General features: G+C 37.5%; 2 protein-coding genes across 15 annotated transcripts; one reads left to right on the top strand and one right to left on the bottom strand.

Moving 5' to 3' along the window:
- Positions 1 to 32: 32 nt before the first annotated feature.
- On the bottom strand, positions 33 to 17,799 carry PHP (PLANT HOMOLOGOUS TO PARAFIBROMIN). Of its 14 annotated transcripts, none has more exons than XR_015817592.1 (7): positions 16,418 to 17,796; positions 15,428 to 15,510; positions 15,184 to 15,291; positions 14,953 to 15,048; positions 1,507 to 1,783; positions 170 to 439; positions 33 to 79 (listed from the first exon to the last, which is right to left on the bottom strand). XR_015817592.1 is itself a non-coding variant. In XM_022041436.2 (4 exons), exons 1-3 carry the CDS (start codon positions 17,508 to 17,510, stop codon positions 15,199 to 15,201), a joined length of 1,269 nt encoding a protein of 422 aa, XP_021897128.1. In that variant the 5' UTR covers positions 17,511 to 17,796; the 3' UTR covers positions 1,345 to 1,783; positions 15,167 to 15,198. The 14 variants fall into 14 exon arrangements, 3 of the variants coding, with proteins under 3 accessions (XP_021897128.1, XP_021897127.1, XP_088071275.1); XR_015817596.1 differs by having other exon boundaries at positions 170 to 433; XR_015817595.1 differs by lacking the exons at positions 33 to 79; positions 170 to 439 and adding exons at positions 2,516 to 2,587; positions 2,695 to 3,026 and having other exon boundaries at positions 1,345 to 1,783; positions 14,953 to 15,038; positions 15,167 to 15,291.
- Positions 78 to 1,272, top strand: LOC148266613 (Bifunctional inhibitor/lipid-transfer protein/seed storage 2S albumin superfamily protein). The gene is made up of 3 exons (XM_088215153.1): positions 78 to 441; positions 683 to 727; positions 949 to 1,272. Exons 1-3 carry the CDS (start codon positions 123 to 125, stop codon positions 1,080 to 1,082), a joined length of 498 nt encoding a protein of 165 aa, XP_088071279.1. The 5' UTR covers positions 78 to 122; the 3' UTR covers positions 1,083 to 1,272.
- Positions 17,800 to 17,861: the final 62 nt, after the last annotated feature.

Genomic DNA, 17,861 nt, shown 5'->3' with positions numbered 1-17,861 from the left:
CAAATAAGCCCCTCTTTGATTTATCTTCCCTCTTTCCTCCTTTATAAACCACTACGAGGCAAGAAGAAACTCAAGCAACCTAAGGAAACCGCCATAACTTCAATTACCAGAAAGAGAAACTAATGGCAAAGGAGAAAACAATTATGGGTCTGTTCCTGGCCGTTCTTACCATGCTGTGGGCAGGAGCTGCAGCCCAGTCAAGTTGCACAAACGTATTAATAAGCATGTCCCCTTGCCTCAATTTCATCACAGGGAACTCCTCAACCCCATCTTCACAATGCTGCACGCAGCTGGCCAATGTTGTTCGCACTTCACCGCAATGCTTGTGTGAGGTCCTAAATGGTGGCGGCTCGTCTCTGGGGATCAATATCAACCAGACCCAAGCTCTGGCCTTACCTGCTGCTTGCAATGTTCAGACGCCTTCCATCAGCCGCTGTAACTGTAAGAATACATTAAATTCTAAACTGATATCTATTTTATCTAGATTTTCCTGCAAGACAAAACCATTTACCTGGCCTAAAGAATGGAAGTAAAATCTCCATAGTGATTAGCAGGAACTTATTTTAATGATGAAGACACTTTTTAGGAAAGTACAGAAGACTAGTTGATACAACTCATTCTCTCAAAGAAAAAGGAGGGAATTCCTAATATTCTACTAACTATTATACATGTGCATGTCCAGCTGCTGCTCCTGCAGGATCGCCAGAATCTGGAAGCATAATTCCAGGTATAGAATTATCCATGACTCGTTCCATTTTATCAAGGGCTGCTACTTTTTCATTATTCTGTTTGTAGGTAACCGAAGTCAACTGATGTAGAAACTCGTGCAAAAAAAGTTGGCTAGCAAGAGTCAATTTTCATATATTTATTTCCCCACACTAACATCAAATGTGAACTTTCGGTTTCCAACTTGCTGTAAAGTCATTCAAAATTGACATTTGGGTGCAGGAGGTGGATCTAAAACAGTACCGTCAACTCAGGAAAATGGCTCATCAAATGCAAGTTCCATCAACTTAGGACTCTCCCTGCTGCCTTTCCTTCTCTTTGTAGCATCATACAATTCAATCTTTAAAACATACTGATTTTCTCTTTTGATGTTTCAGTTCCCTACTTATTTTAATGATTGTATTCTTTATTTTTGTTACTGTTGAGCTTCCATTAAGATTGGGGTATAGTAACAACCCGTTGTTCATGGTGGTTGATATAGCTTTTTTTTTGTTGAAGAGAATCTGGGATCTCTCCCCTCGCAATAAAAAATATGCTTCTGGTTCATGATTGCAATCTGTCAAGTATCCCACTTCCAGATGAGAAGAAACAAACACCATTCCACCAGGCTTTAGCATGTATACCGAACAAAATAAGGAGTCGCACTGCTAAACAAGTTCTTTCTGTTAATTCATATACAAGAACATAAAATTTTATGTATCAAAGCTTGCTGATTTCCTAAATTCTCTAGCAGAAATTAACATCAACCCACAATGGAGAAAAAGTATCTTAAGAACCGACCTCATATCATGCTGGAAGCCAAAATCTGTACTCTGAACATAGAACACATTCCAGCAGAGTTTTTGAAGCTGACAGCTGAAACAGACCACGGTTTGATACATGCATATTGTGTGTTGTGGAAGGCATCCTCTTTGCCCTGAACCTTATACATGCACATTGCTGTAGGCCATAGTTTCCACCTCCATCCTTGTTCCAGAAAGTATTAACTTAAGCAGTATTTTTAATTCAATGTGGCAAGAGCATCCAGATAACATTATAAAGCTCAAATCAGCCCCCCCTGCATGGGAACATAGGTCAGCAGAAATATATTCACCAGTCTTAAAAGTCTTAAATCCATCATTGTGAATAATTTGACAATTTTTAGGAAGTACAACATAAATAATAAGTTAGACCTTTTCTTGACAGTTTAACCTTTTTGAATAATTAATCACAATATTGTTTTACATGGTACTAAAACATAAATTTCTGATGTCAATATCTTGCTTGCATGTGAGGGAGCATGCTAGAACCTTATAATAAATAATGAAGTTCAGATATTCCTATCAACTTAGACTTAGGATACCTTTTATCAAACTCAATTATATCAAAATTACAAGGAACTTCATTTTGCAGTTAATTTGTTTAGAGCAAAAGATATCAATTAGAGAGCCTTCAATAACACAGGTTGGAATAGCTAGAATGACAGCTATCAATTGACAACCTTCAAGAACAAATAGGCCAGTGAGGCAAATTAACTGAGGAAGTAAGTCCAGCAGCAAGTTAAACAACCTAACGCAATCAAACTTTATTATTTGTGTGGCTAGGTGCACAAGAGGAAGTCAAGACATCCTTTCTATAATCAAATGTCATATTCCAAAATTTTCTAGTCCCAATTCAGTTCAAGACTCATTAAAGCCACACGCAAATATTTTTTTTCTTAGAAGAAAAGAGAATCTTGAATAGAAAAGCATCAAGACGATGCTATTCAAGTACAAAAGATTTAAAATATAAACAAAAGACAAGAATTTACCAGTTTGTTCAAGATATATATAATGTCCCTATATCTTCCTAAATCTTCTGTTGCATGGACCCAATTAAGATGCTGCTTGAGGGAGAGAAGCAAAATAGTTAATGGTAATTCCAAGCAACTGTGACTTCTGTCAGTTTGAACAAAAACTTGAGACTCATTTAATTCAGTTCAATACTTGCCTAATTAAAACTTTTGAAGGGTTCAGTTTGAACCAATCCACCTTCCATGATCACTTATTGGTCCCTCCACTTCTGGCTAACTTTCAGACATCCGTCTATATGAAGCTTGGAACTCCCTCATGGAAGAAAAATACTTCTCGTTTCCTAGGGAACTTCAGCTGTATTAACCTAAGCCAGGAACAGTGCATTTATCCACTGTCCTTCCTCCCCCCACCATACTGAAAAATTTGAGACTTTCAGGCTATCTTCCCTATATTGTCTCAGAGTATACGCCCCTTGGAATAGACCCATAAAAAAAGAAGGGACAGAATATAATATCTTCTAAATGCATCCTGTAAATAAATTAGTTTTTTAAGATTAAAAAAATATAGTATATAAAATCACAACACCAAGGGGGTGCCACCCATTTACAAGATATTTATAACTCTGTTAATTTATCAATGGTATTCTCAAAACTTTCCAACCTATAAATGTCATTTTCTTTTTCTGAAATAAAAGAAGAGAAGATGTATTAATGTGAGGTGCTAAGAGAGCACCACCCATTTACAAAAAATTTACATGTCAATTAACATATCTACAATAGAATCTACATCTTCAAAACATTCTACATTATGTCATAAAACAGTATAGCCAAAATAATAAAACCATTTATCTTTAATGGTATTAAAATCTTGTTCAAGCCCCTCAAAAGCCTTGTTGTTTCTCTCCTTCCATATAACCCAGAAAATGATAAGAGGGATTAATCTAAGCGCTTTGTTACTACTCAGACCTTCCCATGCCAGAAGTTCGAAATAAACAGAATCTGTCATTACCCAAGAGATCCCTAGAAGCCCGAGTATCATGCTCCAGAGTTTGTGAGATATTTAACATTTCAAGAGATCTCTTACATAAGAAACACCCATTAACAGTATGCCATCTTTTCATCAAATTGTCTATTGTGAGAATTTTCCTTTTCACAACTTCCCAAATAAAAAAAACAATTCTTGAGGGGCACCCGATTTCCAAATGATTTTAGAGGGGAAAGAATATATTTCATTAGAGTTATAACCGGCCAGAAAAGAGTAGAGAGAGCTGACACTGAAGAGGTCATTCTTTTGTAATTTCCAATGTAGTTTATCTTTTTGATTTTGCAACTGTGTATTTGCCAATAAATGAAGTAAGAATTGATAATCTTCTAGTTCTCAATCTTGACGGTTCCTCATTACTAGGGCACTCCAGGAGGCAAGAATGATTGAACCAGCAATATCATATACAATGACAACTTTGTTTCTAGCAATCCCATAGATAAGGGGATATTTGTCTTTTAATTTTTCTGAACCGCACCAAAAATCTTCCCAGAAACAGACCTTAAATCCATTACCAATATTCCATTTTGAATACTGAAATATCGCATTATTTAGTGTGATGATATTCTTCCATAAACTGTAACCATAGTTGTTTTTGATGTAAGAGAGATTTTGTGGATTGTTATTATACCATTTTGAGTCTATCACTATTTTCTAGAGGCTGTCATTTTCATTTCAATATCTCTAAATCCATTTACCAAGAAGTGTCTTGTTTAGTTTGACTATTGATCTTAGTCCTAAGCCCCCTTCTTTTAAGGGTTTTTTTTATCTCCAACCAATTCACTAGCTGGTATTTCTTACAATTTTCACTATTACTCCAAAAATAGTTACATTGAATCTGCTCTAGTTTCTTTGCCACCTTATTTGATATGTTAAGCATCGATAAAAAGTAAATCGGGAGATTGGAGAGTGTGCTTTTAATCAATGTCAATCTACCTCCTTTTGATAGAAATTTTTTTTCGCAGGTAGATAATCTGTTATTGAACAAATCGATCACAGATTCCCAACAATTACTGTTATTGTGCTTAGTGTCAAGAGAAACCCCAAGGTAAGTGATAGGTAACTGTGTCTGCTTGCAGCCCAAAACCACACTGAAGTCTTCATTTGTGGAGCTGTTTCCCAACAAAACCATCTCAAATTTTTGGAGATTTATATTTAAACCGGAGACAGCCTGAAAACATAGTAAAATACATTTAAGGAAGATGAGGGAGCTGAAATCCGGTTGACAAAAAATTAACGTATAATCAGCGAAGAAAAGATGAAAAATTTTCGTTTTGTGATCTTTGTTACCTACAGTAATCATTTTAATCAAGTTCGGTGATTTTGCTTTCTCAATTAGTTGATTCAATGCCTCCATCACAATAATGAATAAAAGTGGAGAAAGGGGATCCTCTTACTGTAGATCTCTAGAGGCATTGAAAAAAGTGGAGGGTCCGTCGTTGACAATCACAACAAAACTAGTAGTGGAAACATATGTTTTTATCCAGCTTCTCCATTTGGGTCCAAAACCAAGTCTCAAAAGCATATAATATAGGAAATTCCAGTTAATGTGATCAAACGCCTTTTCTATTCAAGGTTATACAAAATTCCTTCCTTTTTGTGTCTAATGGTTTCGTCAACTGTTTCATTAGCAGTTAAAATGGCATCAGCAATCTGTCTTCCAGGAATGAATGTGTGTTGACAGTTTCCAATTATGTTCTTTAATACCTTCGACAATTTTTTGCTAGAATTTTGGATATCATTATAATTCTTTGGCTAAGCTATTTTGGGGATCATGACAAGAAAAGTAGAGTTGAGTAATTTTACAAAAGTGTTGTGGCTACAGAAATCATTGAATAGCTCTAATATGTCACATTTGATGATATCTCAAAAGGATTGAAGGAACTTGATGTTGAAACCATCCAGACCTAGGACTTTGTCCCCATTACATTCCTTAAGGCAGCCCAAGATTTCCTCTTCAGTGAATTTTTCTTCAAGCTGATCTCTTTCACTATCGCTTAAAAATGGAAGATTATCAAGATTGGGTCTGTCGTTATATTCTTCACAAAACAATTTCTAAAAGTGTTCTTTTACCCCTTCTCTCAAAACTTCATTACCTTTGATGTATTTGTCATTCAAAACAAGTTCGTCAAAAAAATTTATTCTTCTTCTGTGGCTAGCTAACATATGAAAATATTTATAATTCTTGCCCCCATCTCTAAGCTATTTCTTTATTGATTTCTGTTTCCAAGAAATTGCTTCTTGTTGAATATGATATTTTATTATTTTAGTTTACTATTTAATTAGTTAGTATTATATAATTTGAATTTTACTACAATAGTAACCTCATGTAATTACAATTCTAATAGAATAGTTATTTCCTAATTAGTATGTTAAGAATTTTATAAATATTTTAGGTATAACAACCTAAAATGTAAGAAATAAAATTTTTTTTCTTCCAAATTTTACATGGTATCAGTGCAAAAATAAGGGTATTTTAGGATTTTTAATTTCAAGGTTTCTTTCAAAACCTTAAAATATTCTCACCACCTAGCCAAACGGAGTCCTAACCTCACTGGAGGCCTGCCGCCCTATTCCGATGAGCATCTCTGGCCTACCCAATCTCTCTGCTCCGACCGCACTCGGTTGTTCGCTCTGCTTCCTCGCGCACAGCCTCTAGTTTGCAATATTTTCTTCTCTGGCTCCCTCGCACGCAGCAACTGGTTCGCATACGGCCTCTGATTTGACCTCTGCCTCTTCTTGCAGCTTCTAATCCACGATTTTCACTGTTTCTGCTTTCCGACTTCAGCGTCCTGGTGCATCTGCGTCTACGTCTGACCAGAAGATACTGGTTCTAGAGACTTCCTAGTTGCCAATCAGTTTGTGCTTCGGTTCTGCCTTCGACCAAATCGGGAAGAACAGAAGGTCTGATCCGATTGTTTTCCAGTTTCGCGAATTGGATCCAGATCTACACAGTCACTGATGCGCGACGCGGCGGAATAAGAACGTCAGCGCCGCAGCAAGTCAGTTCTGTCCGGAGAAGGAGAGGAGCCCTAGCTGTTTTTGAGCCGACTTTGAGCCATTTTGAGCCGAGTTGTGTTGCTACCTTGCCAGACAAATCTGCTTCTTTCGCATGCGAGCTGCTACGACCAACCTTCTTTGATCCTTTTTTGGCTCCTTTGCTCGCGACCAGGCCTTCATTGCGCGCGAGCCGCTTTGACCAGCCTTTTCTGGTCCTTTTTCTCGTTCTTTTACGCGCCCCTGCCTCTAGTTTCGTGATTCGGCGCAGATCCGCTTCTTTTACATGCAAGCTGCTCTGACTAGTCTTTTCTAGTTCTTTTTTGGCTCTTCCGTGCGTGTATGTCTCGGATTTGCAACTTGATATGCAAGTTGAGTATGTATGATATCCTTGCATCAACTTGAGGGGAGGTTGTTAGATATGATATTTTATTATTTTAGTTTACTATTTAATTAATTAATATCATATAATTAGAATTTTAGTACAATAATAATCTCATGTAATTACAATCCTAATAAAATAGTTATTTCCTAATTAATATGTTAAAAATTCTATAAATATTTTAGGTATAACAACCTAAAGGGTGGGAAATAAAATTATTATTTTTTCTCCAAATTCTACACTTCTAAATATAGTTTTTGTGCCAAATCAGTTTTTTAGTTGATCCTTCTATTCGCATCAGTTACAGACAATGAAACATTTTCCTCTTTTTTGTTAAGGAAATCAATCTCTGATAGGATGTCGTTGATACTTTCCTCTTCCATTCTGCTTGCATTTTTCTCCCAACTTTTGATTTCTATATTAAGTCTTTTTAATTTTTGAGCAATCCTGAAGCTGATGGTGCCAGAAATATGAGTATGAGTCCAGACATTTATCACCAGAGATTTGAAGTTGTTATTACCCAGCCATTTATTATCAAGTCTGAAAGGAATAGGACCCCATTTGATTCCGTCAGAGGAGAGCATGATTGGGAAATGATCTGAAGTGGGTCTAGAGAGCACATTTTGATTGATCCCAGCTAGTTCAAAAAGCAAGTCAGATGAAACCAAAAATATGTCAATTTTTGAATAAGATAGATGTTCCCTTTGATCGCTCCAAGTCCACCGGCCCCCTTCCAATGGAAGATCATTAAGATCCAAATTGTCAACCAACTTTTGAAATTCCTCTATATCAAATTGTGAAGACATAGTTCTACCCGCCCTTTCAGAACTTCATAAAACCATATTGAAACCACCTCCGACAACACCCCTATTGCCTCATAAGTTTCTGATAACAGATAATTCTTCACCAAACTTTGTCCTTTCATCATTGTTACCCCTACAGTATACACCAGAAAAATACCAAAGGATTCCATAATTTAAGTTGGAAAAAAGACATGACAGAGTGGTCTCACCTAGAAGGAAGTTGTGACATAAAGCGTGATCTTTTCTCCACATAATTAAGATCCCACCAGCAGACCCTTTGGTAGGGAGAAAATGCCAGTCCACCTCGTCCATTTGCCAAATGCTTTTAATTATCTTCTCAGTGATTGTTTCCATTTTTGTTTCTTGGAGGCACACAATGGAAGGTTTCCATCTGTTAAGACAGCCTCTAATGATACTTCTCTTTCTCTGGTCATTTAGACCTCTAAATTCCAAGATAGAATTTTTTCTATTATTTGATAATTTTGGTTTCATCACCTGATCCCCTAGTACTCTTGCTGTGTCCATCATAGTTTATGGAGGAATGGAGTATCTTTAATTCTCTTGGCACATTTTCGTTCTGTTTCTTCTTTCCCAATTGCAGTAAGAGAGGCTCAGAATTTCTTCCTTCTTTTTTCTTTTGTAAGTCAAAAAATAGATTCTGTGTTTCCAATTCATAACCAAAGAAAAAAGTACCTAATTCTTCACTGATGCATAGAATATTCTGTGCAATCCATTCAGAAAATAGTATATGGTAGTATCTTTTGTTGTTGTTTAACAGCTTGTAAAGAGAGGCTGTAATTTTTTTAATATGCGTGATTTTATCATTATGAAGAATGTTTTCTCCGAGTATGTATCACCATTTCCATCCCCATGTTCAGTTCCGGTGCATGTATCATCAATCCAAATTGAGAAACTTCATCTAAATTCATATCTGGGTTAGGGATTGATGACATTTCATCTTGCCATCTGTTTGAGAGAAACATGGTCGAGGCAAGATCACATTTGGGCTTCCCGATTCCTTTTTGAAACTCAGATGAATTATGGGAAGGTGTCTGTTTAGGGTTCTGGGTTGCTGCATTTTCTTCTTCATTTTCTTTGCTCAGGCATTGCAGAGATTCTTCCAGCAGGTTTGAACATGCGTTCAGGTTTGAGTTTGTGGGTTTTTTCTTTTTACTCCAGACCCAATTTACCTTCAGTGTTTTCTTGATTGGGCCGCTCTTCTTGTTTGGGACTCTGCTCGGGCTTGCTTGATTGTGCCATTCTCTGCCCAGCTGTATTTGGGTCTTGGATTGTTTGCTTTCTTGTCTGGAGTTGATGAGTATTTGAGCTTTTGGACTATAGTTTTTCTGAAATTGTTTTGGAAGCATTCTCGCCCAAGTGGTTTATAATTTGAATTTCAAAAACCGAGTTTTTCAACTACGGGTCAAGTACTTTCTTCTTCACCTGACTATGGCAGAGCGTAGTGGTTTTCAGCAGTTCTGCGTATGATTTATGTAGAAAATGGTAGAATAAGGGTAGTTTAGTATTCACTATTTCTGAACAGGTGGAATGTCCACCACCATCACCAGAAATTGGTTACATTTGTTACTTATTTTTTTTTCTGTTTTTCTCACACTCTCACCTTTGGTGTGACATCAGGGCAATGAGTGCGGGCATAAATGGCACCTCACCCTCTCTGTTTTATACAAGCAAAAAGGAAGAGAAGAATCACTCATTTTTATCTCTCTCAAACTCTACCTCCATTAAAATCTTCATGGTATCAAAGCTCCTCTAATCCAGAAATCTCCTTCCGCTTGTGCCAGATTCTTCAATGGCCACGGATGACCGAAACTCTTCATCACCTGAAGTGATTTCGGGTAAGTATCTCCCCAACTCCATCAACACTGGAATGGTGGAGCAACATTCATCATTCATCACCAGCCATCGACTCAATTGCGATAATTACCTCTAATGGTCGACGCACATGCGAGTATTCACCCAAGGGAAAGGACGCGATGAATATTTTACGGGAGAAGCTCCAGAACCTCCATCGAATGACCCACATGCTTGGACTTGAAAAATCGACAACAACATGGTGATGTCCAGGTTGCTAAGCTCCATGACTGCTGAAATTAGTGAAAATTTTCTCTTGTATGAGACAGCTCACGAAGTTTGGGAAGTTGCTAGTGAGTTTTACTCCAACTGTGAAAACACCTCAATAATTTTCGAAGTCGAATCCACCATCTACGAGCTGCGGCAAGGTGAGCTGAACGTTACTCAATATTACAACTCTCTCACCCACAACTGGCAACAGCTCGACATCTTCGAAGATCATCAATGGAGATGCCCAGAAGATGCTAAGAAGCACATAGAAATTGTGGAGCAGAAAAGAATCTTCCGGTTTCTCATGGGGCTCAACAAAAGCATAGATGAAGTGCGGAGCCGAGTTCTAAGCACGAAACCACTTATGGATATTCATCCCTCAAATCCCATTGACATCGTCCCAGAATATTCATATCCAGGAAACCATAAAAAAACCAGAATCCACCACAGATACTAATGACATAGATACTGATGGCACATTACCTGTAAAAAATAAGCTACATGTCTATACAAGGAGAAATAAGACTCAAAATAGCAGAATTCTTGAATCAACCAAGCAAAGTCGTGAGTCATCTCCTGAACCGAGCACTCATAATACTACAAGTAATGAAATTTCTGACTCATTGGTTAATATTGACACTAATGTTGAACTTCCCATTGCTTTGAGAAAAGATTTCCGGTCTTGCACCATGCATCCCCGTATAAGATTACGTGTCATATGACAAATTGTCTTCAACATACAATGCACCTGTTAGTAAGCTCGATAACGACATTGTCCCAAGAACTATTCATGAGGCACTTGAGTTCCCATAATGGAAAGCTGCAATCCAAGAAGAAATCACAGCGCTTGATAAGAATGAGACATAGGAACTATCTGATCTACTTTCAGAGAAAAAGCCTGTAGGGTGCAAATGGATCTGTACCACAAAGTATAATCCTGATGGAACTGTGAGCCGTCATAAAATTCGCCTTGTTGCCAAAAACTTCACTCAGTCATATGAAATTGACTATCAGGAAACTTTTACCCCAGTTGCTAAACATAACACAATACAGGTTCTATTCTCCTTGGACTCAAACCTTAATTGGCATCTTCATCAACTGGATGTAAAGAACGTTTTCCTCAATGGAGATCTAGAAGAAGAAGTTTACATGGAAATCCATCTTGAACTTAGCATCGAGTCTAAGAAGGTATGCAGATTAAAAAAGACTCTCTACAGTCTTAAGCAATCTCCGAAGGCATGGTTTGAGAGATTCTCAATGGCAGTGAAATAGATGGGATATGTTCAGTCTCAGTCTAATCACACGCTTTTTGTCAAAAACAGTGTCACGAGAAAGAAATCTATCCTAATTGTATATGTTGATGACATTATCTAAACAGGTAATAATGATGAAGAAATTTTGAAACTCAAAAAGTTCCTAGTCAAAAAATTCGAGATCAAAGACCTTGGGTTACTTTGATACTTTCTTGAGATTGAAGTAGCTCGATCTAAGAAAGGTATCTTTGTTTCACAACGCAAATATGTATTAGATCTTTTAAAGGAAACAGGTATGCTTGGTTGTAAACCTGTAGGAAGACCGATGAAGTCCAATGTCAAAATCGGTCTCAAAAGTGATAGCAAACCTGTTGATAAAGAGACATACTAGATACTTGTTGGCAAACTTATATATCTTGCTCATACCAGACCTGATATCAGTTTTACTGTGAGCATTGTAAGTCAGTTCATGGCTAAACTAACTGAAGAACATATGAGTGTCATTTACTGAATTTTGAGGTACTTAAAGATGACTCCTGGACAGGGGTTGTTCTTCCAGAAAATAATAAACAAAGACATTGAGATTTTCACTGACGCTGACTGGACAAGATCAATGACTAATAGAAGATCAACAACTGGTTATTGTACATTTGTGTGAGGCAACCTAATCACTTGGCGAAATAAGAAACAGTCAGTTGTATCTAAAAGTAGTGCTGAACCTGAATTGAGGTCTCTTACTCATGGAATATGTGAAGGTGTATGGCTGAAGAAGATTCTATTTGAACTAAGTTTTTGCATTCCAAATCCTATGAAACTCTGGTGTGACAATTAATCAACCATCAGTATAGCTAAAGATCCAGTACATCACTATAGAACCAAACATGTGGAGATTGATCGTTATTTCATTAAAGAGAAGATAGAAGACAAGATCAGTACCCTACACTATATTTGTACTGATCTTCAGACTGTTGGTATCCTTACAAAGGCATTACCAACAAGAAAATTTAATAACATTGTATCCAATCTAGAATTACTCAATATATATGTAACCTATATTGAGGGGGAGTGTAGAAAATGGTAGAATAAAGATAGTTTAGTATTTACTATTTTTGAACAGGTGGAATGTCCACCACCACCACCAGAAATTGGTTACGTTTGTTACTTTTTTTTTTCTATTTTTCTCACACTCTCACCTTTGATGTGACATCAGGGCAATGAGTGCCTACAAATGGCACCTCACTATCTATTTTATGCAAGCAAAAAGGAAGAGAATAATCACTCATTTTTATCTCTCTCAAACTCTGCTTCCATTAAAATCTTCAATTTCTTATCAACCATTGCAAAAAAGACGCTGAAACTGCTTTTGCAGGTAGGACAGCATAAAGAAATCTGAAATGCATCTACTAGTGGCCGCTGGAAACATGAAGGAGGCTTTTTAGTGTTTGTGGGAGCTGTGAAAGGGTTTTGCAGGGGAGTTTCGGTAAGTTCAAAAATAGCTTTCATGATTTTCCACCAACCCCCCGCCTCAAAAACCATCAGGAAAGAAGATTTTCTTAACTGATTTTTCATTTTCTTCCGAGAGGACAATAGTTTGGCCTCGTTTGTTCCAAACCATAGCAATAAAGAGATGTCGATTATGACTTTTTATGTTTCTTCCCTAGGTTTTTCCGCCTTTGTTCCAGTAAAAATCACTCAGACCTTCAACTATCCAATCAACTTCTTTCTTGTTAAGCACAATGGATAATTTGTTGCCTCTTCCATTCTCGTAGATTCTCAGTCCGTCTAGGTTCTTTCCATCACAGACAATATCAAATGATTTTCTCCCAATAAGTACAAATCTTTTGGCATTTGTTGGAGACATTATGGGGAGAGGAATAAGAGTTTGGTCGGCCAAAAAAAATGTTTAAAGTGTTAGCACTATTATTTATGTTTGGTGAAAAGAATAGGAGAGAAGAAGAAGAAGAAATGGTGATCTTGGTTGGTTGGGTACAGTTACAAATTTTTTTAGATGAATATACTAGAGTGGGGCAGGGAGCTCCTCAAATGTCATAACCCAAAACCAAAGAAGTTCCGAGTTCTGAATTGGACCTCAAAAGAACTTTTTTTTTCCTTATAGTTCCTTAAAACTAGTCATTTATCCAACATGTTTGACCTCACAAAAAACATGTGATTATGCAACTAAAACAACTACTTATGTGGCTTTTCAACGATTGTATGGAGGTAACAAAATCAAATTCCCATTTCAGCTTCATCAATGACTCCAGGGATTGAAACGGACTACTCTTACCCTCAAACCTGACTTTGCCTAAACCTAACCACCCAAATTTGGAAGAGTTCCTTCTCTTTCTCCTTATATATTTATATTGAATACCATATTTTATTATTTAATTATTTAGTATTATGTAATTAGGATTTTATAAAAATAATAATCTCATATTATTAGAATTATAGTAAAATAAGAACTTCCTTATTAATAGGTTATGAATTCTATAAATACCCTAAATGTAATAATCTAAAGAGTGAAAAATAAAATTATTATTTTTTCTCCATAATCAATATGGTTCAAAGCCGAATAAAATTATTTTAGAGTTCTAATTTTAGGGTTTTTTTCAAACCCTAAAATACCACAATATGCTAGATTGATACCCTTTTATCCATATCTATCTCTTAAGTTGTCAAGCTTAAGAATGACAACAAAGTCTTGGTCTTCATTAAAAATAACCTTTAAAAACACTAACTTAAAGTTGAGCTTGAACCATGTTCAAAAAGGATACTACAGACCAAAAAGAATCAAGGCCATTAGTAAGAGCAATGGAGTGAAAATTCCGGATTTGCATATTTGGAACGTGAAGGCACCACTGAGAACTACTCTTTTTGCCTGGGAAACGGGTCGGGAATGCATCCTCACCATTGACAAGTTGATGAGAATGAGCCATATTATGGTTAATGGTTGTTATTTATGCATGGAGGCAGCTAAATCATGCAACCATCTCCTCTTGTGGTGTCCGGTGACATATAGTTTATAAAATATGGAGTATAGTTTACGGAGTATCAATTGGGTGATTGGGGGTTTGGTGAAAAATGAACTTTGGGATTGGGATGGAATTGATAAAAAATCAAAAATTGTAAGACTCATTTCTTTAACTATTTTTTGGGTGGTGTGGAAAGAGAGAAATAATAGAGTGTTTAATGGTTGTATAAGGGATATTGGTAGAATTAGAGATAGGTGACTATATACTTTTGGGGTTCTAATTCTGGATCATGATGTTCATGAATGGGATATTTTGGGAAGGTTTTTGATGTTTTAACTGACATATAAATATTCAGTATAGGAGCAGCGCCCCTTTGGTGCCACATACTTAATATACTTGTTTTTATCTCAAAAAAATAGACCAAAAGAATCAAGAGTAGAATAATTAATCCTACTTTTAAAAGTCATAAAACATGGTGTGATCACCATATGAGTTCAAACTGATTCCAAATGCTCCAAGCTAATGAGGAGAAAATTTGGCCATTTAATATAGCAATGTTATGACATTTTGATCACTATCCTAATGCTTCCTATTTCCATCCAACTGCATGCGACATAGATGCAGCTTCTAAACATTTTTTAAAATTTCAGGCAGCAACAACCTCTTCAATCTGCTCAGTTTCATAAAAATTACCAAACTGAAGATCAAGAATTGGAATATTCTTTACATTAGTAAGGTAAGTGATCAAACCGAAAAAGCATTCACCAATAACAAGAAAGGGAACAATATTTTAATCCCCACATGGCACAACCCAAATCATGTTTATGTATGATTTTTAATTGATGTACAACCCACAGTTCACAAACATCATGGCATATAATCACAATTGCAAAAGGAAATTCCGGTAGAGAAAGAGCAAATTACCCTATTCATTTCCATCAACTAAGCCCACAAAAGAGATGAGAAATCATTAACATAGCACAGCACCATATAATATCCAGTTTGACGGGCTTTGGCATGCTCCATCAGGACCAAAAAAGTGGTCAATGAGATCATCAGTTATCAAAAATTAATGAAGTGCTTTATATTGCAACAGCATTGAAGTTGCATGAAGCATGAAGATCAGTTTGAAGTATACATATACATATTTCTTACAACGAGCTGCAGTCTCTAAGAATGCGAACGTGACCGCACAAATTCTTCAAGTTTTTCCCAGACCTCCAGTGCAGCAGCTCTGTCCTGGTGTCTCTTGTTCTTGCTAATCTGCACATTTATAGAGTATATAACAAATGCACACAACAAAAGCAGACAAGATTACAAAAATGTCAGCAGATCCGGAAACCCTTAACAAAATAGAAGATCAATGTATTAGTTTCTCTACAAGAGTATGAAAGCTCACCGAGATTATCTTTACATTCCACTGCTTCACATTCTTTGCTGATTCCAAACTGTCATCTTCAAACCGCATGTAAAATCCAATAACTGAGGAAAAAGAAACTCAACATAAGCATATAGTTTATTAAAGAAATTTGGGGGTTTATCAGCAAACTCAGATGCAATCTTGTCCTAAAAAGTTGTCGTAGAAACAGGTGGCTCTCTGCTATAAGCTAGTAGTTCTCTCAGCTAGCTGTCAAACCCAAAATTATTCCCAGATAAGGAATAGACTCTTGACTATGATTCACGTTGATTGGTGCTTCTGAGGTCTGCACCAACAGTTATTCTTCATAAGTACCTATATGGGACAGAATTCAAGATATCCATGCCAACAATTAGTCCTCATAAGGGTCTACACATGGTTGTATTTTCAACCTTCTAGGACAACGATCTATCACTTATTAATAAACTCTTAAATGTGATCAACCATCCAACAGGCGTGGTGTTAAAGATCTACATGCCACCAATTATTCCTCATAACTCCTGTAGAGACTCTAAATTCTAGCATAATTGTTTTCTTTAAAAGTAAAACAAAACTATTTTAAGTAAAAAATAAAAGCAAAAACTCTTAGCAAATTTGGGAGCATCTTAAACATCCATGCAACAATTAAATCCAGACTGAACGCCAAGACCCTCACTTCCTTCACCTAGACACAAATATTTTAGGAACAAAACTAGATAATCATAAACTGCAACCTTGGATAGTCCAGAATGTAATTCCAAACTTCATATCATAATCCAATTCATTTTCAAAAACTAAAAAGCATGCCGAATGCAGTTCAACAGAAATGCAGAAAACCAAGAATCTCCCTCCAAGTAAGATCAACCATTCTTCCAAAACAAACCGTACCCAAAATGGATAGCAATTCCAATCAGAACTAAAATTTAAATTCTAACAACAACTCAAAACTATCCAGTCGAGGTAAAATTAAACATGAGAAGAAATTTGACTTACTCTTATTGAAAATCTCAACATGGTCCTTGAATGGCCAATCTTTGAACTGCCACTCCTTGCCCAAAACGAAAACGGCCACCACCCTGTCCCAGTCCTCGGGCTTGAGCGCAGACGGCTTATCTCTTACCTCATAGGCCGTCACGACCCTCTCCCTGTCCCTACTGAACTTCTTCTGCACGGTGACGCAGTCCGGCCTAACCCCCTTCATCTGTTTCACCTTCAAATCAGTTGGAATGTATATCCCATCCTCCAAGAACTCCTTCACATTGTATATGGTGATCAACGTCTGGAACGCGCTGGGCACCAGAATTATCGGCACTCCTTCCCCAATCTTGCCTCCCTTCAGGTGAAGCTTAGGTTTTGGAGTCGCATCATATCCAATATCATCCCCACCACCGTAACCTAAGCCCCTCTCATCCGCACCCATTAACCTGCTCTTCGCCACAAGCCCATCTTTCCTCTGCTGCGACTCGATCCTCTGCCGCTCCTCTTCTCTCCTCGTCGAAGCTACAAACACGCTATAGAAATCCCTGTTCCTGCACTCCAAAATGGCCTCCCGGTTCTTCAATGGTTTTTCCACAGACTTGATCGCTGGTATGTAGGTCGAGAGTTCAACAGAATTAGCCGAACCAATGTTCTCCATCAAGCTGGGAGCCACGGGAAACATGGAATCGTCATCTGGGCGATACTCATCAGCTGCTGGTGCTGATATAGCAGGTAAGGAATTATGATAGTGGGGCTGTTGGTTTGATTGAGGGGGATGTTGCTGGGGAAGAAGGAACTCAATGGAATCGGATGAGGCCACCTTGCCGGTGAGATAATCGAGCAGGGGCTTACGGTCGGGGAGGGTGACGGCGGGGACACTGTTCTTGACGGTGTAGTGCATGTACTCGCCGTGCTTGAGGTGCTGATTCTGGACATAGTGAACCAAGGCCTCCAATGTGTAGAGATTGCCTTGCTTGGATCGATACGCTGTCTCGGCGCTACAAGGAAATACGTACTCGGAGCCGAATCGATACTCATCATTGACCCGAACTATCTTGTCTAGCTCGCCGCGAATCGTGAAGTCCCGGAGCACCGAGAGAGGATCCATTCAAATCGAGAGGTATGGAAGAAAGTTTTTGCAGGTTTTGCTTTCGGGGGATGTCCGTGGCAAAGGGAAAATGAAGAAGCCCAGAACGAAGTGAACTGAAGAGGTAAATAAACACTAAACAGAGGCGCTATCTCCCCCTATCGGATTTAGGTGCGAACCATTGGATTGATTCCTTAACATAATTTCCCCTCGCTAAAATACCATAATGGCTCTTCTACTTTTTTTTAATGTTCAAAATCGACTTTTTACTTCAGAGAAGCTGTTTCAAATCAGCCTCTAGTCGTCAGACACACTTAGCACCGTCGACTATGATACATGTGACAGCTTATATGGTTCTTTAAAAAAAAAAAA

The sequence above is a fragment of the Carica papaya genome, chromosome 3 (assembly GCF_054855325.1).
Source record: "Carica papaya isolate Zhongbai chromosome 3, ASM5485532v1, whole genome shotgun sequence".
NCBI lineage: Eukaryota > Viridiplantae > Streptophyta > Magnoliopsida > Brassicales > Caricaceae > Carica > Carica papaya.
Note: the sequence above shows the minus strand (reverse complement) of the source record. Positions and strands in the feature narration are given on the sequence as shown.